General features: G+C 45.4%; 2 protein-coding genes and 1 non-coding gene across 4 annotated transcripts in view; all 3 read right to left on the reverse strand.

Annotated features, from left to right (window-relative positions):
- Positions 1-417: 417 nt before the first annotated feature.
- On the reverse strand, positions 418-15,191 carry NKRF (NFKB repressing factor). The gene is made up of 3 exons (XM_032882274.1): positions 14,775-15,191; positions 4,167-4,297; positions 418-3,104 (listed from the first exon to the last, which is right to left on the reverse strand). Exons 1-3 carry the CDS (start codon positions 15,038-15,040, stop codon positions 1,147-1,149), a joined length of 2,355 nt encoding a protein of 784 aa, XP_032738165.1. The 5' UTR covers positions 15,041-15,191; the 3' UTR covers positions 418-1,146.
- An 8,331-nt stretch (positions 15,192-23,522) lies between these two features.
- The window catches only part of SEPTIN6 (septin 6), a 61,950-nt gene continuing 58,458 nt past the window's right edge, over positions 23,523-27,014 (reverse strand). Inside the window, exons 11-12 of one of the 2 annotated variants that reach the window (XM_032882278.1) lie at positions 26,522-26,595; positions 25,022-25,632 (exon numbers count right to left, since the gene is read on the reverse strand). In XM_032882278.1, coding sequence (XP_032738169.1) covers positions 26,571-26,595 — 25 coding nt within the window. In that variant the 3' untranslated portion in view covers positions 25,022-25,632; positions 26,522-26,570. Of the gene's footprint in view, positions 24,486-25,021; positions 25,633-26,521; positions 26,596-27,014 lie in introns of those variants that run through there. The other variant, XM_032882279.1, reaches the window with a different exon arrangement.
- LOC116882168 lies at positions 25,035-25,138 on the reverse strand. Its single transcript, XR_004385567.1, has one exon. It is a non-coding gene; the product is annotated as a small nucleolar RNA U13 (small nucleolar RNA).

The following is a 27,014-nucleotide window of genomic DNA, read 5'->3' on the forward strand; positions in this document are numbered from 1 at the left end:
TCATCTCGGCTAAGTCATTACGTTCACCCACGTGTGCTCTGGTGTTGAAACATTTTGTGCAAACGCCACTTCCCGCCTCCTGATAACCCAAAGTGTGGCTCCTAGGCTGCTGCCCAACATAAGCGCGCTGCCATTTTGATCAACATCAGCTCCTTTTTATTCAGGAAGCATACACTAGTTCTTTTTTATACATTTTTTTTTTACATTCCAGAAATAAGCGAAAATAGCAGTTTTAAATATGTTACAAAGTTGGCTTTCGGGGCTTAATAAGCTGTGTGAGAGAGGGACCGGCTGACTGACCTTTTCGTCCAAGCACCAGTGTGTCTGTGGTCTTTCACCCGGTCCTGCCACGGCCGCGGCCACCCGGGCTGTGCCGCACGCCCGGGCGGCGGGACGGCTGTAACGCGGAGTTGCTGCGAGGCCCCAAGAACAAACAGCTCCAGCTTCCTTCCTTCGGGTTGGGTCAAAGTTTGTGAAACTTCTCAACGACTCTCTCAAGTAGTGCTCTCTCAGCATGAAAACTAGGATTTGTTAAAACTCATATACCACAAGGTAACAGTAAATCACTTCCAATATTCCGGAAACCACATGGTAGAAGTTATAAATAAAGGAACACTAAAATTACTTTAAGAAAGTTTTACATCATTCAGTCGCGAACGACATTTACACGTACAGCACAATTTACCGTTAAACATTCTTGAACTGGCTTAACACAAAGATGAAAATAGTAATACAAAACGACCCGGTGTCTTCAGGAATTCTTTAGTTCAGACCGGAGTTTGACCGTCATCGCGGCCAATGTCACTACTGTTGCAGGCTGCTGTGCTATGCCCTTTAAAATGGGAATTTCCTTCTCAGGGTGAAATTCCACTGCGATACGTGTTCTTGCTTTGTACAAACTACTAAAATCGGAGGGACACAGCAATATGAAAGACACAAACAGTAACTGCACAATATCATCTGCGGGACCGAAGCTAATACGGGCGGACAGAATTCTTCAGGTTCCGATAGCTAATAGAGCACTATAGGAAATGAACAAGGTGAAACATCTTAAGAATGAATGTACTCTGCAACCAGGACATGTGGCATTTCTTTAATTCACAAATCTGCCTCCTTGGGCGTTTAGAAAATAAATTAGTTAAGAGCTCAATTGGCTTGAGGCATCACGAGCTCGTAATGCCCCACTTGGCCTTCCTGTTTGAGCTGATCTAGTAGGTCTTCCTTCCGTCTTTTTCTTCCTACCACCAGGTACCTATCGTGGCCGACCCCATGCGACTTACTCTTAAGGCCGTACTTCTGGGCAATCTGGTGTATCTGCTTCCGCTCGTCGTTAGTCAGCTCCGTGGAGAAAGTCAAATCCGTGTGGCTCTCGGAGCGGGCGTAGTTGCGGATGATCTGTTCAATATCTCTCTTGGCGATTTTGTTCACCCTCTCCACGTCAAGACCGAGCCCTTCTCGCTTATGCTGCTCTTTGACAGAGATGGGCTCCCGAATGCCCTCGCCGGATTTACCTAAACCACCGCCCGTCCAGCCCATCTTTCTCAGCAGCTGGTTTCCTATGTTGTCTTCTTTGATCTGTTGTTTGTAAGCCTCTTCCGCTGAGCGGCCCTGGATTTCATTTCTGGAAATCACATCTTCGATAGCCCCCTTCTTCAAATTGTTGATGACGGTCGGCTGGGTCTTCTTAAGGGTCTTCACAGCTTCCCCCGCAGCTTCGTATTTGACCGTTTTCTTCACCCCGACGGCTTCTGCGATCACTTCACTCTCGAGGATCACCTTGCATTTCCACCGGAGGCCGGTCATTCTTTCGTAGACGTACTCGACCGTCATGCGGTTGAACTGGGCCGTGTCGTTCAGGGTGCACACTGGATTTGAAGAATTCTCGTAAACTACCAGATCCTTTATATCTTTCTTCTTTCCAGATCCCCTGGGTGAAGACCCTGTCTGGCACTGTGAACTTTTGACCGAGGGGTAGGTGGGCTGTGTTTTCTGGAGGATTTTCAAGGCCTCATCAGCAGCCGCGTGTTTACTTGTTTTTTTGGTTCCGTAACCTTCAGCTAAGCAGTGGTCTTGCAGAAACACACGGCAACGCCACGTGCGGTTTGGCATCATCTCATACTTGTACTCGACTGACATCTTGTTGTACGAGGCCGAATTGTTGAGGATGCCGATCGCGTCGTTTGCGTTTTCGGTAAGGACAAAATTGGTCCAGTGTTTGGCGGAAGCGTTAAAAATCGGCTGCCCGGAGGCATCTTTAGCGAGCACCACCAGCTCCTCCGGCGGCTTCAGGGCGGGAGGAAAGTCGTGGGTGGGCATGCCGACCTGACACACCACAAGGTCGTCCCCGACCGTGTGCTTGAACTTCCGCCGGACGACTCGAACTTCAATACGCTTCTGCAGGAGTTTCACAGCTAGCTCAGTAGCTCGATCCCTGGACCCATTCTTGCTGCCGGCGTAACCCGTGGTTAAGTAGATATTTTGGCATCTGACTTCACACGCATAACCGTCTGTTAGAAGTTTTTTATTTTTGGGGATGTCAGCAGGAGGGATCTCTTTTAAAGGAGCGTATATGTACTCGGGATTTGTCTTACATGCCTGAATACACCGAGTTAACATATAGGTGTAATTGATTTTATCAGAGCCAGAAGTCATCTCCGGGTTCGAAAGGTTCTTCCAGATAGTCGCTGTCAATTTTTCAATAAAGTACTGCTTCTCAGCTACCACCGACTCAGGAAAGGTCTGTGACGGGGAAGGCTCAGGGCCCGACTGAGGGTTTGCCGGCTCCGACGTGCTGCTTGGGGCGGGGTTCCCGCTGTCGAAATACATGTTGGCTGTTACGGGCTGCTCTTTTGTGAAAATAAATCCTGATGAATCACAATACTGAGAATTCCCGTCTTGCACACTGAAAGAGTCTTGAGTATAATCTTGGTAGATGTCTCTTGGCATGCCGGCAAAATGTGTTTGTTCATTTACCTCTTTTGTTGGAGGGCCATAGGGATCTTCCAGTCTCTCATCTTTTGAACTACTAGCTACAAAATGCACAGGCTCAAAACGAGGTCTCGCATGCAATTTGGAACCGGCTTGCTTTTTAGGAGGATTTTGACCTACAGAATGAGTGAAATTTACAATTCATTAAAAAGGGAGTATTTCAAAAGAAGCAAACAGCAAGACAGTACCAACTGTGTCATTTGCAAATTGCACTGTTGGTACAAGACACTTCCCATCACAAAAACTTCAGGGTATTTAGGGGAAGGGACTCAAATATCAACGTACGATTCTGGCAGAAGAAGGGATGTTGCCTGTCCCACGTGTAAGGGAAGAAAGTTGACAGAAAATATGCCACCGAATCAGATATGCAGGTCACCACCACACATGACTGGTCGGTGCTTCTGTATCTAACCAGGTAAAGCACAGGTGAAGTGTACTGGCTAACAGGTTGTTCCAGGATAATCTCACCCCACCTGTGCTGGAGAGCGCCCTTCATAAAAAACTGCGAGCAGAAGAGACGGCCCTAGCGCAAAAGAGGTGGCGGCCGAGGCGTGTACACAGCCTCTCTCTTTGGCAGCAGACGTAACTCTGTCACAGTTCTTTATGTGCTTGTGGCTAAAAATCAAATAAAAAATAATAATCAAAAGATCCCAAAGGTTTTCAGCTTCAAAATCTTAGTTCTGACCCATTCTGCACAAAAGGGTGGTTTGGTCTATTTTATTTCTAGAACCAACAGCAGCTGGAGACCAGTGATTTACGGGGGACAGCAAATTGAACGCTGCGGAAGGACTCTCTGTGGAAGCTAGACCAGACACTGGAGCTTCTTCCCGACACCACTGCTCAGAAGAAAGCCGGTCTGTCTTGGACCCATCCAAGAGCATTTAGTTACTTAGATGTTCAAATGATCAGAGTACAAGGTTGTTCTGCTTAGAGGGAGGTCCCATGGCATGGACTTTACGGACAGCGTTACCGTTTCAATCAGTATTCTTAGTTTTCGGTTCCTTTCAGCATCCTCAAAACAAAACAAAACTGTACATAACTAAGTTAAAACTCTTTCACATTTGTGTAAGATCCAATGTTCCCAATGTTACTGAAGACCATATACCACACTCATACCATTTTTTTAAAAAGCCATGTTGTTTCTTCAAACCCCACCTTCCAGAAACAAGTATACTCACCGTCACATGCTGAGAGGTGACGTTTTTGACCTTTGGAAGGTTTGGACAGCATCAGATCATATGAAGGCATCTCCCCAATATCAATACCTTCAGCCATTTGGAGAATTTTTTCCATCAGGCGTGGGCTATACCTATTTAAATTAATAGAATCTACAGTTAAAACAGGTACGAATGCAGTTTTTAAAAAAGCTTCTACATGAGTTCATCTTGTAATTGCTCCCACAGGACTATGTCAACAGATTATCTTAGCTCTTAAACTGAAGAATGTGTCCTATAATATTTACCTATCAAGATTTATCTATCTTACTATCATTAGAAGACATAGGAACATAAAAGCAAGATATTTAAAGGAAGATCTTTTAATTTGATTTAAAAGCATCCATATCAACTCATGACTTCTCTCTATCATATATGTATATCATGTGTAAATAAATGCACCTGTGTATTTACAGAGGTACTCAGAGTGTTAAGAGTGGCTGGGATGTTGACATCCAGACTGCGGTCTTTACCATTTCCCATAAAAAAGAATCAGGGTCCTTATAGAAATGGCGGATTCCAAGTCTGGGGGAGGAAATGTACAAGATGAACCTGGGAGATATTCCTGTGCCTGGAAACAAGGAAGCTGTGAAAGGCCTCAGGAGTTGTGTCAAATGGACTCAAAAGCCAATGTGAACACATTCCTACCAACAAAGTGAGCCAACCAGAGTAGCAGTGAGAATAACGACCTGCAGTGGATTCAGACACAACAAATATACTAACAATCTGTTAGTTTACAATGATACTTACAAACTCATTACTGGTCACCTTTGGAAGACGGCAGGGAATCAAGTCATTACTCCCCAAACAGGTAATATTAAAGGAAGAAAGCAAGCATTTATCTGGTATTTTTCTGTACAAATTGTACATCAGAGTAACTAAGAGTTGATGAGAAAAATCTCTTTTATGGAAGCATTCCAGCTAGTAACTGGAGGGAACGATAGACTACTGCCATTCTGCAACCCATCATAAAATGATTATCATCGGTGGCCGCTAGGCCTATGAAGTGAAAAGCTGATGGGGAAGAACCCAGAAAGAGACCTCCAGAAACATGTTCAAGTCGCAAAAGCAAACTCAATAGAGGAGGCCATGCTTTTCAGTAAATGGTGCTGGAGTAAGTGGGCAACAAACCCCAACCTCACTTCTCATCCCAAAATTCATTGAAAATGTGTCACGGACCTAAATGTAAAATGTAAAACTAATTATTTTTTAAAAAGAAAACAGGGCACCTGGGTGGCTCAGTGGGTTAAAGCCTCTGCCTTCGGCTCAGGTCATAATCTCAGGGTCCTAGGATCGAGTCCCACATAGGGCTCTCTGCTCTGCGGGGAGCCTGCTTCCTCCTCTCTCTCTGCCTACTTTGATCTCTGTCAAATAAATAAATAAATAAATAAAATCTTAAAAAAAAAAAAAAAACCATAGGAGAAAATCTTCAGAATCTAGGACTAGGCCAACAGTTCTCATACTTGACACCAAAAGCAAGATCCATAAAAGGAAAAACTGATAAAATGGACTTCATCAAAATTAAAAACTTTTGCTCTCAAAGCCCCTGTGAGAGGACAAAAGACAAGCTACAGACTGGGAGAGGTATTTACAAACCAAACACCTGACCCGCCCCCCCCCAAAAAACCCACAAAAACTAGTATCCAGTATAACAATCTCTCAAAATGCAACTATATATATATATGTATGTGTATGTGTGTGTGTGTGTGTATGAACAAAAAGATATGAACAGATTTAACCAAATCTGTTAATCATTTAACCAAAATCATTTAACCAAAGACGACACATATATTGCAAATAAGCACATGAAAAGATGGTCAACATCATTAACCAGAGAGAGACGTCATTTAAAACCACAGTGAGGTACCACTATGCACCCTCAGAATGGCTAAAGTAAAAAAGAGTGACAGCATCAAATGCTGGCAAGGCCATAGAGGAACTGGACCATTCATCGACTGCTGGAGGGAATGCAGAATGGTACGGCCACTCTGGAAAACAACTTGGAAGCATCTTATAAAATTAAACATGCAATTACCACATGACCTAGCAATGATCCCTTTTTTTGGGCCATTCATCTCAGAGAAATCAAAACTTACATTCACACAAAAACCTGTACATGAATGCTCACAGCAGTTTTATTTGTAACCGCCCAAAACTGCAATCCGCTCAGAAGTCCATCAACAGGCAGATGGTCAAACTGGCACGCACACCCCTCAGAACACTACTCAGCAGTACGAGGGAGTAAACTACTGATACACACAATGCCATGGCGAGTGGGAAGGAAATGGATGTGATTTGTTTTTAAAGATTGTATTTATCTGTCAGAGAGAGAGAGAGCACGTGCACACAGCAGGGGGAGTGGCAGCAGAGGGAGAAGCAGGCTCCCCGCTGAGCAGGGAGCCCGATGCAGAGCTCGATCCCAGGACCCTGGTATCATGACCTGAGCCAGAGGCAGATGCTTAGCGGACTGGGCCACCCAGGCGTCCCGGATGTGGTTATAAAAGCGTGATGTGAGGGGTCCTTGAAGTACTGGAACTATTCAATATCTTGACTGTGACAGCGGATACACAAACCTCCACATGCAATATTGTTTCAACCAAACACACACACACACACGCACAAGTACTAGTAAAACTGGGAGACTGCATAAAATCAGTGGATTGTTAACAATATCACTGTCATAGTTTTGATATTACACAATAATTCTGCAAAACGTTATCACTGGGGGAACTGGGTAAAGAATGCAGGGCATCTCTTTGTAGTATTTCCTACAACTGCATGTGAATCTATAATTATCTCAATAAAAATTTTGATTAAAAAAAGTTGATGGGGGGGCGCCTGGGTGGCTCAGAGGGTTAAGCCTCTGCTTTCAGCTCAGGTCATGGTCTCAGGGTCCTGGGATCGAGCCCTGCATCGGGCTCTCTGCTCAGTAGGGACCCTGTTTCTCCCTCTCTGCCTACTTCTGATCTGTCTGTGTCAAATAAGTAAATAAAACCTTTTAAAGAAATAAAATAAAAATTAAAAAGTTGATGGGAACTTTATAATCTTAATATCACTAAAAAATGAGACAAGCAGACATGTGTCCCTTGTATGATATGACAGGAAATATAACGCACTATCTGTAAAGTATTGTCCTTCAAATAACTGAACCTGAACCTAAGCAAGTCCTTCACGCCCAGAAATATGTTAAACATCACCATAAGAACATAGCCAGTGAAGGAAACACTATGTGACAATCCAGTTTCTTCGTCAAATCAACAGCATGAAAATAAACAGATAGAGGAATGCGGTTATAGATTAAAGGAGACAGAAGAACCAAATACAATGCATGGACCTGGTATGGATCATGAATCAAACCAAAATACAAATGAGGGGTGCTGGCTGGCTCAGTCCATACAGCATGTGACTCTCGATCTCAGAGTTGTGAGTTTGAGCCCCATGTTGGGTATAAGAGATTACTTAAAAATAAAATTGAAAAAAATACACTTTTAGACAACGGGGAAAACTGAACATGGGTTTTAAGAAATTACTGTTAATTTTGTTGAGTGTAAATAATGGTATTATGACTCTAGTTTTTAAAATATTTTATTTGACAGAGAGAGACACAGCGATAGAGGGAACACAAGCAGGGGAAGTGGGAGAGGGAGAAGCAGGCTTCCCGCAGAGCAGGGAGCCCAATGTAGGGCTCCATCCCAGGACCCTGGGATCATGACCCGAGCCAAAGGTAGATGCTTAACAACTGAGCCACCCAGGTGCCCTATTTTTTTTTAAGAGTTTATTTATTTTTGACAGACAGAGATCACCAGTAGGCAGAGAGGCAGGCAGAGAGAGAGAGAGAGAGGAGGAAGCAGGCTCCCTGCTGAGCAGAGAGCCTGATGCGGGGCTCGATCCCATGAGATCATGACCTGAGCCGAAGGCAGAGGCTTAACCCACTAAGCCACCCAGGCGCCCCCAGGTGCCCTATTTTTAAAGTAGGCTCCACACCCAGCATGGAGCCCAACATGGGGGCTGAACCCACAACCCTGAGATCAAGACCTGAGCTCTGAGCTGAGATCACCCAGGCACCCCTATCAGGACTCTTATTTGTAAAAATTCTTACCTGTGAGGCACCTGGGTGGCTGTGTTGGTTAATCATCCAACTCCTGATTTTGGCTCAGGTCATGGTCTCAGGGTTGTGAGACAGAGCCCGGTGATGGGCTCAATGCTCAGCGGGGCCTGCTTAAGATTCTCTTTCTCTCCCTCTGCCCCTCCTCCCATTAAAAAAATAAAAATAAAAATAAAAACTCTTGTCCAGGACAGATACATACTGAAGTATTCGCAGGGGAAATGATGTCAAGATTTTCTTTAATATACTCCAGACTATCTTGCACAAGAAAAACTGGGGGGACAACCGAAGACATGAGAAGGGCAGCATGACACAAACTGTTGACACTCCTGAGTGAGGGGACATGGAGGTCCACTAAACTCTTTAACGTTTGTGTTTGATTTTTTTGCACAATGAATAGCTTTGAGATATACAATATTTAAAAGGCTTCCTTATAGAGTAGATTGGCTGCTTGACAAAATATCCTGTAACTGCAGAGAAATAAACATAGAGGCTCAAGTCAAGTCCTTGTTATCGTGGGGACCTACTCACCCTTCCTCCCTTGAGAGCCCTTCCTGGCCTATGATCAAAAAAGAGATGCCTGGCGGCATTTGGGAAGAAAGTTCTGAATATGAGTAACTATCACGCCTTGACATGAATAGGTTCTGAACCTGAAGGAGGGTAACATCTTCCACTTTTGGCCCAACCAGTTCCACACCCCGCAGACATCTTTCCTGGCAATGCTGAGAAGTCAGGACATGGTGGGCTTCACGGAGATCAGCACAAGCTAGCTTGGTTTTAACCCGCACTTCCCACTGATAATTGCTCCTACTGCTGCTGCTAACATCAGTATTTAAATGCCAAGAGTAATTTTATTTTCATTTATCCTTATATAGCCAAAAAAAAAAAAAGAAAAAGAAAGTAGAGCCTAAAACACTGTGCTTTCTATGTATCACTTCCATTCGGACTTGGGAGTCTAAATTCCAAGGTAGAGGATGAAAACAGAAGATTATGAAAATGAAAGTCTATAAATGTTGAACTGGTGATGCCACTTTTGCTACTTGAATTGTACTACACTCAAGCCACTCACCGTGAGTTCCAGTCAAAATTCTCCAGACTTCCACTCCAGCCTGATCGCAAATACAGTGTACAACTGTAAACGCCATGTATGTCAGACATACAGCCTGCACAAATGGTGCATTTGGGGCTCATTCCATTCACTTTTCTCTCAGGCTTCTTCCAGCAGTAGTAATGATTATATACCTACTTCCTGTTCCCTATTCATTACATCTGCCACAAAATTCAATGTCACCCATGGGCTATAAAAATAAACCTTTGCGTAGGCTGTGAACACAGTCTGCTTCTCAGTCCTTTATTAGGAAGTCATAATACTGAGGAAACCCAACCAGCTCCAACAATAATGGAAAAGACTAGTACCTGACTCTTGACTATTCAGGGAACAATGCAAAAATTAATCTAGAGTCTTCAATAAGACCACTAGGTCTTATTTTATTTTATTCCCATTTCTAAAATTCTTCAGAGAATAGCTATTCAAGAACAAAGAAGTGGTTCCACAAATTTTAAATAAGCCAAGCCAGTTAAACTTTCATTACTGGCTTCCATTATGTGTTTTTTCATAGTAGATTTACTTATTTTTAAAAGATCTGCTTATTTATTTTACAGAAAGAGAGAGAGCGCGCCAGTTTCCATTATGTATTTTTTCATAGTAGATTTACTTATTTTTAAAAGAGCTGTTTATTTTAAAGAAAGAGAGGGAGCGCACCAGCTGGGAGAGGGAGAGAAAATCCCAGGCTGACTCCATTCTGAGCACAGAGGCTGAGGCAGGGCTGGATCTCAAGACCCTCAGATGAGGACGGGCTAAAATCAAGAGTCGTTCACTTAACTGACTGCGCCACCCAGGAGCCCATAAAGGCATTACTTTGAAATCTGCTATAAGGGGTGCCTGGGTGGTGCAGTCGGTTAAGTGCTTAAGCATCTGACTCTTGATTTCAGCCGAGGCCCTGATCTCAGGGTAGTGAGATTGAGCCCTGCCTCAGGCTCTGTGCTCAGCGCTGAGTCAGCTTGAGATTTTCTCTCTTCTCTCTCTCTCTTTGCCCCCACTCCTGCTCTCTCTTAAATAAACAAACAAATCTTTAAAAAAATGAAGTATCACCTTTCCTCCAGAAATTTTAGAGAACCCACCAAGAAAAGCACCTACAAACCCAACCACTGATAACCTCATTAACATCTGGAGTTTACTTTCTTTCTTTTCTCTACGCTTTCCATATCGCCGCCTCCCCTCCGTATCTCCTACAGATCATCTATGTTGATCTGCACTCTGGTAGGGTGGGGGCTTGTTCTTAATTTATGAGATCATAGGTTTTTTTTCTATGTCATTACCACATGAGTTTTAATGGCTACATAATATTTTACCTTATGGAGAGACCATGATACAAAGTATCATTAAGGCAAATCTAACACAGTAATTTTCAGATGCATGCATATTATATATTTAAAAGTCTGTTAATTTACCCATTTGATCATAAATGCTTAAAAAAACAATACCAAGAAAACCTCAGCAGGTCTTTAAGGTTTTCAAAGATAGCTTATTTTGTACCAAGCTTTTGGAAATCAGGATACTATTCAACTGTCCCACCATGCCTGGCATACATAAAGATGATTTATAATGGACAAAGACATGTGACTTCATGAATCTTACATTCTTGGAAAAAGACAGGTGCATACTTATGATCTACAATGCACCTGAAATTTAACAAATATGTAGTAGTGCTCCCCAATTTTTAAAAAATTTATTCAACTGTTCTTCTAGGTCCAAAGAACAGCTGAGGTTTGAAAACTAAACAAAGATCAGAATTTCTGAGTATAAAATTATTTATTCAAAACTATCAATAAGACTCTTAACATCATAAGGGAATAACCCACAGTCAGATTATTGATAAATCTTTTGAAAGCCCCCCACTCCCATTTCTTTAGATGAGGGCCACCTATGTGCAAAGTTAGGTTCACAACACGAGCTCAACTGGCACCTGCCTTCCAAAAATCAGTCTCACAGCAACAAGAGACAATAATCAAGGCAGCAAACCTGGTTTCATTTTAAGATACATTTTTCCTATAAATATCTCATAAAAAATCAATAGGCCAGGATTCTGCTTCTAATCCTATTGATGAAGAACCACCAAACTGAATGCTCCAGTTAACCAAACATTCTGCTTTATAAAGGATAGATACATTATCTACAGTTTTTAAGTAAAAATTGTATGGTTCCCAGACATTCCTAGGAACAATTACGTGAGTGCTATAGATACAGTTGCTTACAAGACTGCACCTTTTTTTTGTTTGTTTGTTTCAGGGATAGAATGTAGTGATTCATCAGTAGCCCATAACACCCAGTGCTCATTCCATCAAGTGCCCTCCTTCACGCCCACCATCCAGTTACCCCATCTCCCCACCTACCTGCATTAACCTTTCATTTGCCACAAGACATATCTTAGAAATTGCTTGCAGGAAAAAATCTTTTGACAGGTTGTTTACTTTTATGAAACAGACAAAACAGTGAAGAGAAAGAATTTCAGCTATTTGAGCTTCCTGGTTGCCTAGACCATGAGGGAAAAAAATGATCAAAAAGCAGAAAAAAAAAAGCACTGCTTTATTTTATCCTATAAAGCAGTGGTTCTCATGGTGTAATCACCGGACCAGCATCACCTGATCATCAGTATCACCTGGGAACTTGTTAAAAATGCAGATTCAGGGGTCCTGCTTCAGACCTTCTGAATCAGAAAGCCTGGGCTGGGGCCCCAGCAATCTGGGTTTCAACAAGCCCGACAGCTGACTGTGATGCTCGCGTACGTTTGAGAACCACTGCCGCAGAATCAAGATAGTCAAGCTTGTACCATGAAAATCACCACTATCACCAAAAGAAATGAAACACAGCTTGCCTCCCTGAACGTGTGTGAGCGCCTCCTGTCTTGGCCTTATGATGAATGAGTTTTCAAAGATACCCCTGACCTAGGAGTTATTTTGGCCCTGACTAAAAGGGAACACAGAAAGCCCTTCATTGGGGGAGGGGGGAGTGCTACTGTTTACAACCTGTTCCCAAAGTCAAGGGATGAACCACAAAGCAACAGTTAAATTTAGAATAGGCTGCTACACCACGTATTCTGCGTTCCCTTGAGAGAACAATCTTCTGTCATAGAAGAACAGACCAGAAAATGAACTCTGCCAACACCAACCTTAAGAAGTACTGGGATGTAGATTTACCCTCCCCCTCCCCCAAGCTGACAGCTGGATGAAGCCTAACATGGAACACTGCACTGGTCCCTGGCTTCCAGGATTCTTTGTTGCCCCTTCCCTTTCTCCTGTATCTATGTCATCAGATACAATGTAAACATTCTTCAGTTAAGCTATTTGATAATGTTATGGCAATTCTCGTAGTGACAGAACTGACCTAACTAAAATGTGGCATGGAATGTGTGTATGTCTGTGTACACATATATGTTCATTCATCTTGTTACACACCCACCCTACACACGGATGTGCTTGGGCGAGTGCACACACACACAAAATGTCTCAGATGCTTAAGCTTTTAACACCAACTACCATTGGCCTGCTTTGTGCTGGTTAATGCCCTGGTTATATAAAGGGCTGTTGTTCTTGGAATGAAATCCTGAGATATAATAATGATGTGGTTTGTGTCAGTTACTTGCTTTCACTCCTGGTCCATCCTTCCCAAATACAGCAGCCGTGTCTCAGTGGAAAGAGCACTAGAAGACCTGAGTCCTAGTCCCAACTGTGGGACCTTAGCAAAGTCACTTAACTTCTTGTCCTCCGTTGATTTAGCTGTAAAAATGAGATACCACCTAATTCCCAAGGTTGTTGTATTAAGAGAGATACATAAATTAAATATGTTGTACATTATAAAGCTATATTCATCTGTTATCCCATACATATTTATTGAGTGGCCATCGTGCAGAAGACACTGTTCTAGGCACTGAGGATAAAGTGTGAACAAGAGAGCAAAAACCTCTTTCCCAAAAGAGCTTACGTTCTTGTGGGAAGGTAAGATTTATTATTAACACAAAGGATAGCTATTCTCCCCCATGTAAATTTTTTTTCAGGATTCAGATTTCCCATGGCCTTCTGTGATATCAAGGAGATGTATGATTATAGAATAAATGTACTTTTTCAACTGCAAAAACAATATTGTTAAGTGAAGGTCAATTAGATTTATCCGAATTGATTAATAACTGAGGCTTCCCCAGTTGTAACCAGTTCCTCCAGTAAAATAATCATTGTCTCTGGAGACAGAAATTATACTAACCTAGAGAAAATGGGAAAAAAATAAGTTTTGGTGATCAGAGGAAAACAGAGTATACACTAGATGCTGTGTTCAACAATTACTGGTAGACGTGGACAATACTATTTTTCTGTATCTGTTATGGTCATTCCTAGAACTGAACTGACTGAATTTGATCTGATCATTTTCCAGAATTTCTCATCCTTCCTAATAAAAAATTAACTGTGAGGCAGGAGTGTCAAAAAAAAAAGAAGCGTCTAGTCTTTCAAAGGAATGATTAGTCTAGGACCGATTTGGGGGTGCAGAAGGACAGAGGTCCAAGAAGTCCGTTTAAAAAAAAATGCGCTGGAACCATACTGCAGTCTCCATTGAATTGCAAAGAGCTCTTAAAGAGGCCTGTTCAGAAGGCGCACCAGGTTCTAGGAAAGGGGGGGTACACACGCGCGCACACACACGCACACCCCCCTAAAGGCTCACCCAGAGGCCAAATATTAATTCTCCTGATCACATTTATGGTGAAAGGAGAGCAATCCATTTTTAGAGTAAAATATATCCATCTCTTTGTCTGCGTCCAGACACATTATGCGCAAATCCACAAGCAAGGCGGACCCTGCGGCTGAGAGACCTCATACAAACCGCTTCCCCAGGAGAAGACAGTAAAACCCCGCCGGGGGTGCTGGTGCTGTTTTATTTAATGGGGATGGAGAGAGGGAGTGGTCAGGAGGAGACTAGCAGGGTTCCCTTCGTTCCCCGCCCCCCACTCCGCCCGCAGACCCTCGAAGCCCCTACTGTCGAGTATCTCTGCAGGTACTGCATCCTTGCAAGGTCCTACGCAGGTCTGAGATTCTGCTCTTCGTCATTTCCCACGCCCTCCAAAACCGCCGCTACAATGACCACCCCTCAACAATCCCCTTCCAGCTGCTGCTTCATCTCCATCCCTGGTCCTGGAGGAGCTGCTCCCGCGATCCCCGCACCCTTCTTCTGGCTCTTATGTCATCCTCCACCACCTCGCTCGGCCGATCCCCCAGACCAGTACTGAACCCTCTGGTGTCCTCCAGCACCTCCAGATCTCCAGCCTCTAAGCCCTCGTCCGTACCCTGCCCCCGTCTCTGTCCCGAATCCCATCCCCGAGACCCCTACCGGGTCCCTAAGCCGACCCTCACACTCTCCTCACCTGCAGCCCAGGAAAACGTGGTTGGTCCAGGCGGCGGAGAGCGCGAGGAGCTGGTCCAGGGCAGCCCCGGGATAGCTGTGCAGGTGGCGACAGATGAAGCTGCGCCGCAGAGCCCACTGCCAGTCACTTTCGTGGCTATAGCGCCACTGCTCCAGCACTGGCTCGGGCGGGGGCGGCGGGAGGGGCGGCAGCGGCGGCGGCGGGAGGGGGGGCAGCGGCGGCGGCGACAGGAAGTCGCCCCCCAGCAGCAGACGTCCGCCAGCCATCTTCTCCGCCCCCAAGCAGGGACCCCAGGGATGAAGCCGGCTACCCACCAGGAACGAACGGGACTGGGATCGGTGGGAGGGGTCGGGTGAGGAGGGGCGCGCCGAGGCGCGAAGACCAACTCGCAGGGGACTGGAGTGTGTGCGGGGGGGGGGGGGGGGGGGACCGTTAAAAAGGAAAAGGCGAGCACGAGCTCAGGTCCCGATGCCGGGGCGCACGCCGGCGGCACTCCTCCAACTCGTGGAGGCGCAGGAGGACGCCCGTCGCGGTCACACGCGCGCCGGGGAGGCCGGCCCGGCCCGGTGCTCCGCACCTCCAGCGACCCGCAGACCCACGCACTGCGCGGTGACCGGGGGACGGGGGAGACACCAGCACGCTCTGCTCCCCCTCCTCTGGGCTCTAGGCTACCTACCCGCGTGCCGCCCCGAGGTTGTGAGGCCAGCGCGCGTGCGCCGCGGCTGTTCCCTAACTTCGAAATCCCGTAGCCGAATCTCGCGTGAGGTCCATTTTTCCCTTCTGTGACGACGGGCCTTTGACGCACTACGGTGACAAGAGGAGGGCGGGGACTTTGGGAAGGGAATTTTGGAAGGTTCTCTAGAGTTCGGGAATATGACTCCCTCAAATCCCTGGAAGGCGCCCTCAGATGATTGTTGGCACAACGGCTTGCCTGGTGGCTTTTGCCTGGGTTTTTGAGCGGTGCGACAGTGGGACCGTGCCCTTTTTATGGGGCGGGGGGAGGCGGGGACGGGGGACGTAGGTTTGGATTTTACACTTTCCTTTTTTTTAATGTCAGCTCTCCAAGGCGCCTTTTCTTCAGAGGCTAGCTTGAAAACCTCTGCATGGTGTGTTATTAACTTTGTATTTTATTGTGTCAACATAAGGAAAATGTAATACTGTATTGCAAAGAAAATTACCACAGCGCTACTTCTCAAGTTATACACTTGTATCATCCATATGCCATTCCAACTGCTGACAAATAGACACCATCTTTACACAGTTCTGATCGCAACTGCAAATAATTCTGTATGTCACGTACGAATTTAAAACGTACAAAATATTACAAAATACAAAACGAGCGCAAAGAAGAGGGTTAAAAGCTGCACAGCAGCAAATGGCTAACTCACTCGGTCGTCAAACGTCACTCCACCTGTGGATCTGCTCCGGGCAGTTTCTTCAGTCTCTGTCTGCCGCCAACCTGCGATATTCAAGTAATCAACAAATATCTCTCAGCGGGAATGTATACAGCACCTACTGTACGCTCAATATAGTAGAAATACAAAGGAAAAAGAAACAGGGTTTTCTCTGTTGTTTGTCCTAGAACTGATTACGATCTTGATGGGGAAAAATAGTTCTGCATAAAACTCAGGGTCTCATGGGCAGCAGGACCACTGGATGAGGTGGTTTTGAACCATTGCCCTCCTTACCCTTTTAGATGACATACGTTTTAAATGACATATTTCTCATTATATGACCCATCTTCTGTGTAGGGGTATATTGGACTAAGAAGAGCAGAAGATAACAGTGGTTTTCACACAGTTTCATAATGATTTATTTCCAGTGTCTGTCCCATTACACCAAGTGTGCTTTGTCTTTGACTCAATGGTAAGCATTCATGTTTATTGAAGTAATGGTCTGCAAACCATCGAATCAGAGAACTCGATACTGGGAAGGAAGCTTAGAGATCATACATTCAAGTCATCCTTGTATAAGTGAGAAAAATAAGGCTAGAGAAGTGAACTGACTTGCTGAAAGCTGTAGAGACTATTACTGGCAAAACTTGACATCAGATCTCTGTCACCTGACTCCTTACCCGGTGTTCCCCAAGTCATTGGCTATTGCATCGCCCTGGGTTGTTGTTGTTCCTCCTCCTCCTCCTCCTCTTCCCTCCCCCCTCCCTCTCTTCCCTTCCCCCCTGCCCCCTGCCCCCCTCCTCCTCTGCTGCTGCTTTTTCACAGTATGTATCAACTTTAGGAGTTTTTTTTTAAGTTTCACTTTTCCCACTCCCCAAGAATGTCCACTTCATAAGAACAAGGAACTCATTCATCTTGCTTTTAGCATCTACACCTGGCTCCTGTAGACACTCTAGAGATATTTGTTGAATTCAATGAATCATGGAGGGAAGGAAGGAAGGAAGGAAGGCAGGCTCTTCCCAATGTCCCAACCTTGTGAAATTCATTTTCTTAGAGCCTACATTTTAAGCTGATTTGTTATTTCACAGATGAATTAATTTCAGCCTAAACTGCCAACTTTGATCAAAATCAGCATTATAGTCAATACACATATGCCTAGAAAAAGAGTTGAAAAAATAAAAACTACTTCCTGTCAGCTTGGATTAAGACATTTCCATCATATAGCAGCAAATAACTACAATCTGAGTTTTGAACTTGGATTACAAAATGAACAACAGTGAAACTGATATTAGAGGCCATTTGCTCTGCGACAGCCATAACTGGATTTCATGTGTAATTCCTACTATGGAAAAAGCAGTTCCATCCTCTAGAAAACAGAACCAAAATTTGCATGATTCCCCACGACCTTCTTTCCCTGGTAATCCTTCTGATCAAAAAATCCTTCAGCCAACCTACGTTCAGCTCATTCCCTTCTCACAAGCCACAGATATTTTCTCAGTGAGCAGGAGCTGAGACCTCTAAGCAGAAATAAATTGTCTGAATAGTAGTTGAAGAGAGATGTAGGAGGGAGCAATGATAAAGGCAGCCATCACAATCCTAAAATGATCCAGAAACTTCTGTCGTCATTCATCCTCCTCTCCTCCATCATCCTTCTCTGCTCTAACACAGGCTCTTGCCACCATCTTTACACTGCACACACGGACAGCTCTGAGCTTCCTTCCCTGCCCTTTCCTATGGAGGAGTCAGTGACTGTTCAAAGGAGGGAGACCCGGGGCTCCTGGGTGGCTCAGTCAGTTAGGCCTCTGCCTTGGGCTCAGGTCATTATCCCAGGGTCCTGGGATCAAGCCACACATCAGTCTCCCTGCTCAGCGGGGAACCTGTTTCTCCCTCTCCCTCTGCCTCCTCCTCCCTGCTCATGTTCTATCTCTGTCTCTCACTCTCTCTGTAAGATAAATAAATAAAATCTTTAAAATACATACATATGTATGTATACACACACACACACACACACACACACACACACACACACACACATAAGGGAGGGAGGCCCAGAGCCTGGCCCCAACCCCCATAAACTACCCCAGAAATTAACTCACCGAAAGTTCTTGACCAGAGTAGTCTGCGCTATAATATCCTCCTGAGGAATGTTTCCTGGAGGATTAAAAGCAAATCTAGGAGCTTCCACTGGCCAAATCTTGGTAATCTGAGCATCAAAATCATTAAGGACAGCAATGACTACTGAAGAAATAGGGAGTCCTAAGTCCACAGTGCTACAGAGTAGCTAAAGAAGTAACGTGGGAGAAGGGATGGCCTTGGCTTACAATAGAATACTGTGTGCTGATTGGTAAACATGAAGGGAGTGCAGGAGTTGGAAAATCATCATTTTGTTGATTAGCTCAGGCAAGAATTATCAATAGATGCTAAATCTAGGAGGAAATTTTTGATGAGGAGTAGGATATCTGCATGGATTTATAGCTGCTTCCGTACAGACTGTTTATTAGTAGCAAAGAAGGAGGAAAAAAACCCCAGTAATTATATAACTGAGAAATTGGGCAACACCTTTTTTTAAAAGATTTTATTTATTTATTTGACAAACAGAGATCAAAGTAGGCAGAGAGGCAGGCAGAGAGAGGGGGGTGGCGAAGCAGGCTCCCTGCTGATCAGAGAGCCCGATGCAGGGCTCCATCCCAGGACCCTGGTATCATGACCTGAGCTAAAGGCAGAGGCTTTAACCCACTGAGCCATCCAGGCGCCCCTGGGCAACACTTGACCCAAAATGAGAACAATCTATTTTTTAAATGGGATTTTTAAGATATCAATGTCATGAGGCACCTGGATGGCTCAGTGGGTTAAGCGTCCAACTCTGGATTTCACCTTCTACACCTCTCAGGGTTGTAAGATCGAGCCCCGTGTTGGGCTCTACATTGGGTATGGAGCCTGCTTAAGATTCTTTCTCTCCGGGCGCCTGGGTGGCTCAGTGGGTTAAAGCCTCTGCCTTCAGCTCAGGTCATGATCCCAGGGTCCTGGGATGGAGCCCTGCATCAGGCTCTCTGCTCAGCAGGGAGCCTGCTTCCTCCTCTCTCTGCCTGTCTCTCTGCCTACTTGTAATCTCTGTCTGTCAAATAAATAAATAAAATCTTTAAAAAAAAAATTCTTTCTCTCCCTCTCCATCTGCCCCGCCCCGCCCCCCAAAATATATATGTACATCAATATCAAAAAAGACAAAGAGGGGCGCCTGGGTGGCTCAGTGGGTTAAAGCCTCTGCCTTCGGCTCAGGTCATGATGCCACGGTCCTGGGATGGAGCCCCGCGTCAGGCTCTCTGCTCAGCAGGGAGCCTGCTTCCCCCCCCCTGTCTCTCTGCCTGCCTCTCTGCCTACTTGTGATCTCTGTATGTCAAATAAATAAAATCTTAAAAAAAAAAGACAAAGAAAGATTCTATATTAAAGGAGAATAAAGAGGGATGCCTGGGTGGCTCAGTCAGTTAAGCATCTGCCTTCGGCTCAGGTCATGATCCCAGGGTCCTGGGATCAAGTCCCACATCAGGCTCCCTGCTCAGTGGAGGGTCTGCTTCTCCCTCTCCATCTGTCTCTCCCCCTGCTTGTGCTCTTTCTCTCTCAAATGAATAAATAAAATCTTTTAAAAATTAAAAAAAAATAAAGGAGAATAAAGAGACAGGACACAATGGGTGATCCTAGACCAAATCCTATATGGAAGAAAAAAATGCTATAAAGCATGTTATTCGATAGATGATGGTGTTGTAAAAATGCTAAATTTAATGAAGTCAGTAACTGTGGTTACGTAAGAGAATATCCTTATTATTAGGAAATGCCCACTGGAATATTTAGGGGTAAAGAGCCATGATACAGGGGTGCCTGGGTGGCTCAGTGGCTTAAGCCTCTGCCTTCGGCTCAGGTCATGATCTCAGGGTCCTGGAATCGAACCTCGCATCGGGCTCTCTGCTTGGCAGGGAGCCTGCTTCCCTCCCCCCTCTTCCTGCCTCTTGCCTCCTTGTGATTGCTCTCCCTGTCAAATAAATAAATAAAATCTTAAAAAAAAGAGCCATGATACATGTAAATGACCTTCAAATGGTTCAGAAAAAATATGTATAGCCATCTGTAGATCTATATCTGTATATACAGAGCGCACAACGATAAACCAAACGGGCCAAATGTTATCAGCTGGTGAATCCGAGTCAAGAGTATGCAGATATACTTTATAGCAGTCTCACAACTTAATTCCAAAATTAAATGTTTGGAAAGTGCATTAGCTCCCTACATTGCTGAAGAATCTCAATCTTGCTACATCTTGGTGATTTTTGGTTGTGTGGCCGGCTCTTTGCGGAGCTCTCTGAAGGGCTGTAAATTATGTTCCAACCCTTTGGAAGCTTGACATCTCTTGAGGAGGGAAGTCTCTCAAATAGGAGGCAGAAAAGATCATAAAAGTTCAACTAGGAAGTTTGAAAATGGAGAAGAGATCGGGATATGTGGATGTGGATGGGATCAAGAAAGACTTCAAGGAGAAGGTGGGGTCTGAGCCCCGAAAGTAGGATTCAAATCGGTAGAAGGTATTTCAGACAAAGCCAACAAATAGTTTGCATATCTCCAGGAGAGGCTGGTGCAGACTGATGAGTGGAATGAAGGCTGGGTATTAGGAAGGACTGGAGAATAGCGTTGAGTAGATAAGATGCGGCTGGACCGTGAGTTCCTCAAGAGCAGTGTCTACCTAGATCTCCTACAACAGTATCCCCCACAGCGCAGGCACAGGGTCAAACCCATGGGAGGAGTTCAATATATCCTTATTATTGGATTGAGAACAAGTAATTTAAGCCCCAAACCAAGATAAGGAGTTTGGCCCCAAGTCTATATATAACAGATTGATGTATAATTTTTTATAGATATTGAGCCCAGGGTAGGTTCCTTCTAAAGCCCAAGCCAGGTGAGCTAAGAGGTAGTGCAGGGGCTGGACAGACACCCATGTTAAGGTAGTTCCAGGTGGCAAAGCCACTGTGGGGTTCTACTGTGTGATACACAGCTCTTTCCAGGGGGACCTGTATTTTAAAAGAATGACCTCGCAAGAAAGCTGCACTTTTGGTAAAGGGAGGAATCTTCCCAAGTGGGGGCATTTCAGATAGGAGAGGATACTGCTTAACCTCAGGGCTTATAGCTGGAGGCCTGGCTGCTAGGCTCTGTTGAGGGTTTTTGAGGCCTGGTTCTCTCCCTAGAAGCAGTTGGCATTGTCACCGGCTTCAAAAGTGTCCCAGGGGCAGGCCCTCATTGCCACAGCAGGCCCCTGCCCACATGTCCATTGTTCTAGGAGAACTGTATGCAAATTTTAGTTAAACACGCCCCCCCCAACTCACTTGCATTAAGTCTTCAGCCATTTGTCTTCATTTCTGATTTCTTTTATTTTTAAAAGATTTTATTTATTTATTTGAGAAAGGGAAAGAGAGCATAAGCAGGGAGAGTGGGAGAGGGAGAAGCAGGCCCCCCCCGCAGAGCAAGGAGCCCAATGCGGGGTTCAATCCCAGGACCCTGGGATCATGACCTGAGCTGAAGACAGATGCTTAACCGACTGAGCCACCCAGGCATCCCTATTTGCAATTTCCTTTAACTGGCCAGTTACCTCTAATGCCTTTAGGTTCAATGATACACCAACCAACAAACCATGGCTCACAGGCCAAATCTGCTCCCCCTGCCTGCATTTGGAAAGCCTTCATGCTAAGAATGTTTTTGCATTTTCCAGTGGTTGAAAAAAAATCAAAAGGATAATAATTCAGGACACAGGGAAATGAAATTCACGTGTGAATTTCAAATTTCTGTATCTACAAATACAGTTTTATTGGCACCTAGCCATGTTCATCCTTCTCCATATTATCTACGGCTGTTTTTGTGCTGGAGTGAACAGTTGCAGAGGCCACATTGCTGCAAAGCCTAAAATAACTTACCAGCTGGGGGCGCCTGGGTGGCTCAGTTGGTTAAGCTGCTGCCTTTGGCTCAGGTCATGATCCCGGGGTCCTGGAATCGAGTCCCACATCGGGCTCCTTGCTCAGCAGGGAGCCTGCTTCTCCCTCTGCCTCTGCCTGCCTCTCTGTCTGCCTGTGCTCACTCTCTCTGACAAATAAATAAATAAAATCTTAAAAAAATAAAGTTAAAAAAAAATAACTTACCGGCTGGTCCTGTATAGAAGTTTGCTGACCCCTGGCCTACAACAATGGTTCTCAATATGGGACGATTTTGCCCTCCAGGAGACATACGGCAATGTCTGGGGACATTTTGGGTTATCACAGCTTGGGGGGAGGGAGAGTGCTAAACACGCTATAATGCATAGGACGGCCCCTACGACAAAGAATTCTCTGGCCTCGAATGTCAATAGTGCTGAGGTTGAGAAACCCTGGATTAGAGGAACCTAAGTTACTTCAAGTAAAGGGAAAACTCCATCCTTAATAAGTGATGTGGTTTATTGAACCAGGTTGTTAATTTTCATTTGCTCATGTAGATTTCACAATCACCCTGCAAAGCAATTACTTCTATTCTCCTTTTACAGAAAAGTTTTTACCCCAACTTGCCCCAGAGCACACAGCAAGAGTGTCGGGCTCCAGCGCCCCTATTTTTCCACACCCAGGGGCCTGCCAAGGCTCAGTGACGTCCTAAGCGAGTGTGTCTCTCTACTACCCTCTAGTGGGAGAGCTGCTCAAACGCAGGACAGTGTCGTTTCTCCCGGGATACTTCTCAGGTCTCTGGGTCTCCAGCCTCTGGCCAATCGGGAAATGAGACCAAGGAGAGAAAACCCCACCTCGACTGCAACCAGAATTGTAAAAAGCTGACCCTTCTCCCCTCTTGCCCACCTTAACGCTGGGGGCAACAGGAGGCTTCCCTCCCTGGTAGACCCAGGACGTAAAGTCCTACTTGCTATCTATGGAATGCTTTCCGAGTCATGAAGCATGGTCATATTCCGTGAATTCCCAGGACGCTCACATCACAGGAATAAATGAAAGAAAGACATGCGGGGCCGAGTTCTTTTCCTGCAGGAATTAAAACTCACCAGAATCTAGTTTTGCAGGATCTGGGACTCCACTTCCTCCTATCCTAGGTGACAATCAGCTCAATGCATCCGTTAAATCCATGCTAATAAAGGAAAATAGAGGACTTCCTGCCCACCTCCTGCCCGCCCCGTGGGAACTGTAGGCCCAAACGGCAAGAGGGGGGCACGGCAGCCCACTTGCGAAGATTATATATGGGCTTGCCTCCCTGAGCCACTGGGAGTCACCCACGTGGAAGGCAGCTACCCACTCCTCCCAGGGCAAATCGTGGTGGAACGCATCACCCAACGATTTAAGATCAGATCACACAGCCATGGAGCATTTCTTTGAATTTTATTGAAAATTGACATGGACATTAGAAAGGTATCAAGCTAAACAGTGCTGGTTTTGGGGTGTTTCTCCTGGCAAATGAAAGCCTCAGAGGGGCGGTGACCGGTCACACTTTTGAGCAAAAAGAACAAAGGAGAAGAAAGAAAAACACAGAGATTCTGGAAAACATGCAAAGAGGCTCTCTCAGGAGACACCAGACAGTGGAATGGCAATGACTGTAGGGATATACAGGAAAGAGCGCGCTTACATGGTATTTTGATGCAAGTTAAGCCAATGAATTCAAGGCAGATCTATGAACACGAAACTCTCCTTGCAGACCCCAGGTTGAGCAGAAACTTCTCTCAAAACCCCAAATGGCCCTGGAGGGTTGAATGGAGTAGTTTTGCTCTTACTAACCTTAAAGCCCCTTCTGTCTCTCCCTTCCCCACCTGAGAGTGAATGGATCCGTTTTCCCCCTTACTGGGGCAGGGGAGGGGTGAGTTCTGCAGAAGGCCTGTGAATGCTGAGGAGAGGACTGTCGCTTGACTTTCTCTTCCATATTCAGAAATGTTTAACAGTGAGTGGCCGTCGACAGTCAACCCATTGGACCGGAGAATTGGTGTTTAAAAAGGAAAACCGGGAAACTTGGGAACAGCGCTTCCACACCCATAGCTGTCTCCCGTCCCAGTCACTGACACTTGGGTGAGTCGTCCTGCGGCTCTCTCTCTCAGGTTACATTTGGCCCGTTCTCCAGCTCGGAAGGTTCTTTTCCTGCCTTGCTTAGGTTAGGACAAGACATTTCCATTTAAAATACCATGTAAGCCAGGAGAACCCTTGTGGAGTGTGGTGTGTGTTACGGGCCCAGTTTGAGGGGAGAAGGGGATTGGTTGGTTTCTGGTTTGAGACAAGATAATGGCAGTCTTCTCCTTGAGACTTAGTGCAGCTGCTGAAGACAAGATTAAAAAAAGCTGGAGAGGGAGAGAGAAAGAGAAAGAAAACATGAAATTAGCCAAAGAGAAAGGACGTTCAGAGTAAGACCAGGCAAGGGGCGTGGGTCGCGTGAGGCAGCACAGATGATACTAGAAGACAGGTTAGGAAGGGGGTCACCGACAGACCGGAACCGCCGGAAGTCTGCTGAGATTTTTAAGAACACCACACACCGGTTTGAAGCTTCTTGTTTTAATAATAATTAAAAAAAAACCCAGCCACGTGTGAATGCCAAATGATTAAAACCAGAACCAAAAGTGATTCGCACCGCAGCGAGGAAAAGGAAACTTCTTGGCTTAAGAGAAATGGTGTGTGTGTGTGTGTGATCACATGTGGGAATTTTTCAGGAAAGCCATTCCATTCCAGTCTGGGAAAATACTGACTGGATTTGTCTCACCGGAGGTTAACAGAGTACTTAAGGGTATTTAAAACAACAACAACAACAACAATTGTACGAATTACAAAGAAAAAAACCGTTTCTGTCTACAGTGAGAAAACTACCCAGGAAAAGAACTATTTTTTTTTTTCCACGTCAGATGGGTAATGTGCCGAGGTCATAACAAGGTTTGAGGGTGGCACATGTCACACAGGAGCGTGAACACCCAATCATCACGCTTATGAACTACAAAAAGAACTATGTTAATCCTTTTAGTTGACTTCAGAAAGGCCTCCTGCTCCCTCGCAGGTTAGATTTTTTCCTTTACCAAACTTCCTTAATTACAAGGGTCCTGTAAAGCACCTGTTCCACACTCACTTGCCTGGGCCCCCATCCAGAGTTCAGGAAAGCGGTCCTGTTGGCTGGTCAACAGGCACCGTCAGCAGAAACGCTCAGCTCAGAAGCTGGCCTGGAGTCCTCTGCTTTGCCGGCCCCCACCCACGCCCTCCTCAGATAGTTTCCTATGGGGGTAAGGGGAACCCTCAAAGGCCCTGTGATGTCAACTATCCGTTTTCTCCAAACATTAAAAGACCTGGGTCTCCAGCAACAGAGAGGAACAGGCTGAATCCGTTTGTGACACGGAGCCGGGGTCAGGAGACACTGAATTTCGCCTGGTTTCCGCCGCAGAACAGCACTGGGACATCGGGCCAGTCCCTCGGCTTCTCCAGCTCTCCATTTCCTTTGGGTCGTATCTGTTTGATGAACCAAAATTTCTCCCTGGCCCCGCCCTTCCCGCCTAGTCCCTGAAGTTCTCCCAAAGCTGGCTGGCGGGTCTACTACTTTTGAAGTTTTCAGAGCTCCTCGGGCCTCAAGTAGTTAATATGTAAACCAATGCAAATGAGAAGCCCCCCCATTTGTGATGCAAATGATAACCGGGGGAAATGGAAATGGTGGTCGGCTGGTTGTTTGAGTTTGAGATTCTTGGGAAAGAGCTGTTAAGACTGGACACCAAGACAGCAAAGCTGCAAATGCGATGCCTTTCCCAAGGACACCTGCCAGCCCTAATGTCGGATCTCTCCGAGCTACTGATGGAATATCGTTTTTTGTTTGTTTTGTTTTGAACCTCCAAGCATGGGATCTCCTAAAATCCTCCCCTAGGAGACTTGGATTTTTCTCAAGAAACTCCAAATTTGCCTCTGGCCACTAACCAATGAGTGACTCATCCAACACTACACATAAAAACTGCACTCTTGCTCTGCCAACAAGAACAGAGAACATGTGCATACATTCGTTTCTTGTTGCTTCTACTTTTCGCTTCCCGTATTATTTACAATCTCTTAGGGAAGAGAGGAAAGCCCCTCCCCATCCTCAGCACTTCGGAAAGCCCTGAAAATTTGGCATAGCCTGGTTTTACTATGTGTTTTTTTTGGGGGGGGGGAAGTGATCCCCTTCCCCCCCAAAAAAACCTAAAAAAAAAAAAGTAAAGAAGAAGGTCGTGATCATTGCCAGCGGACTCGGAGGCAGAACTCAGAAGGAGAGGTGGGACTCAGAGTGGAAGTCCGTGGCTGGGGCGTGGGTGGGGGGCAGGGGGGTACTGTCTGTCCCCTCCCCCAAAGGAAAGCTATCAGTTAAAATAGGAACCTTGGCTTAAAAGGCTAAATGGAGTCCAGTCCAGCTGTAGCGGGGAATACTATTCAGTACACAGCCATGGATTACTGCAAAGGAAGGGCAGAGAAACGGCGCATTAGCCACACATTATTGCCACGTGACCTTCAGCTCGCTCTCTTGCTCTCTCTCTCGCTGGCCAAACACCAAAGGATGCTGTACCTTGTGGCCCTGACAATGGAGGGCTCTCTACTTCAAAGGGGTTCCCAAAGCCACTATCCGATAGGACCGTTACAAAAATTGTTTTAAATATCACATCCAGATAAAGTTAGGGACCTTCCCAGACAGAACCCCTCTTCTCTCCTCCCCAGCAGACAATCTCGCCTCTTCTTATGGGTGGGTGGGTGGGGGGGGGGGACACATGCAAAACACAGGTTAAAATTCATTCCATGCACCAACTAAAGACTAGAAGACGCATCAGAGCAAAGCTGAAAACATTGCTTCTTTGACCTTGCAGTCTGGTAGTTTC

This window comes from Lontra canadensis, unplaced genomic scaffold, assembly GCF_010015895.1.
Source record: "Lontra canadensis isolate GAN:19392208 unplaced genomic scaffold, GSC_riverotter_1.0 scaffold81, whole genome shotgun sequence".
NCBI lineage: Eukaryota > Metazoa > Chordata > Mammalia > Carnivora > Mustelidae > Lontra > Lontra canadensis.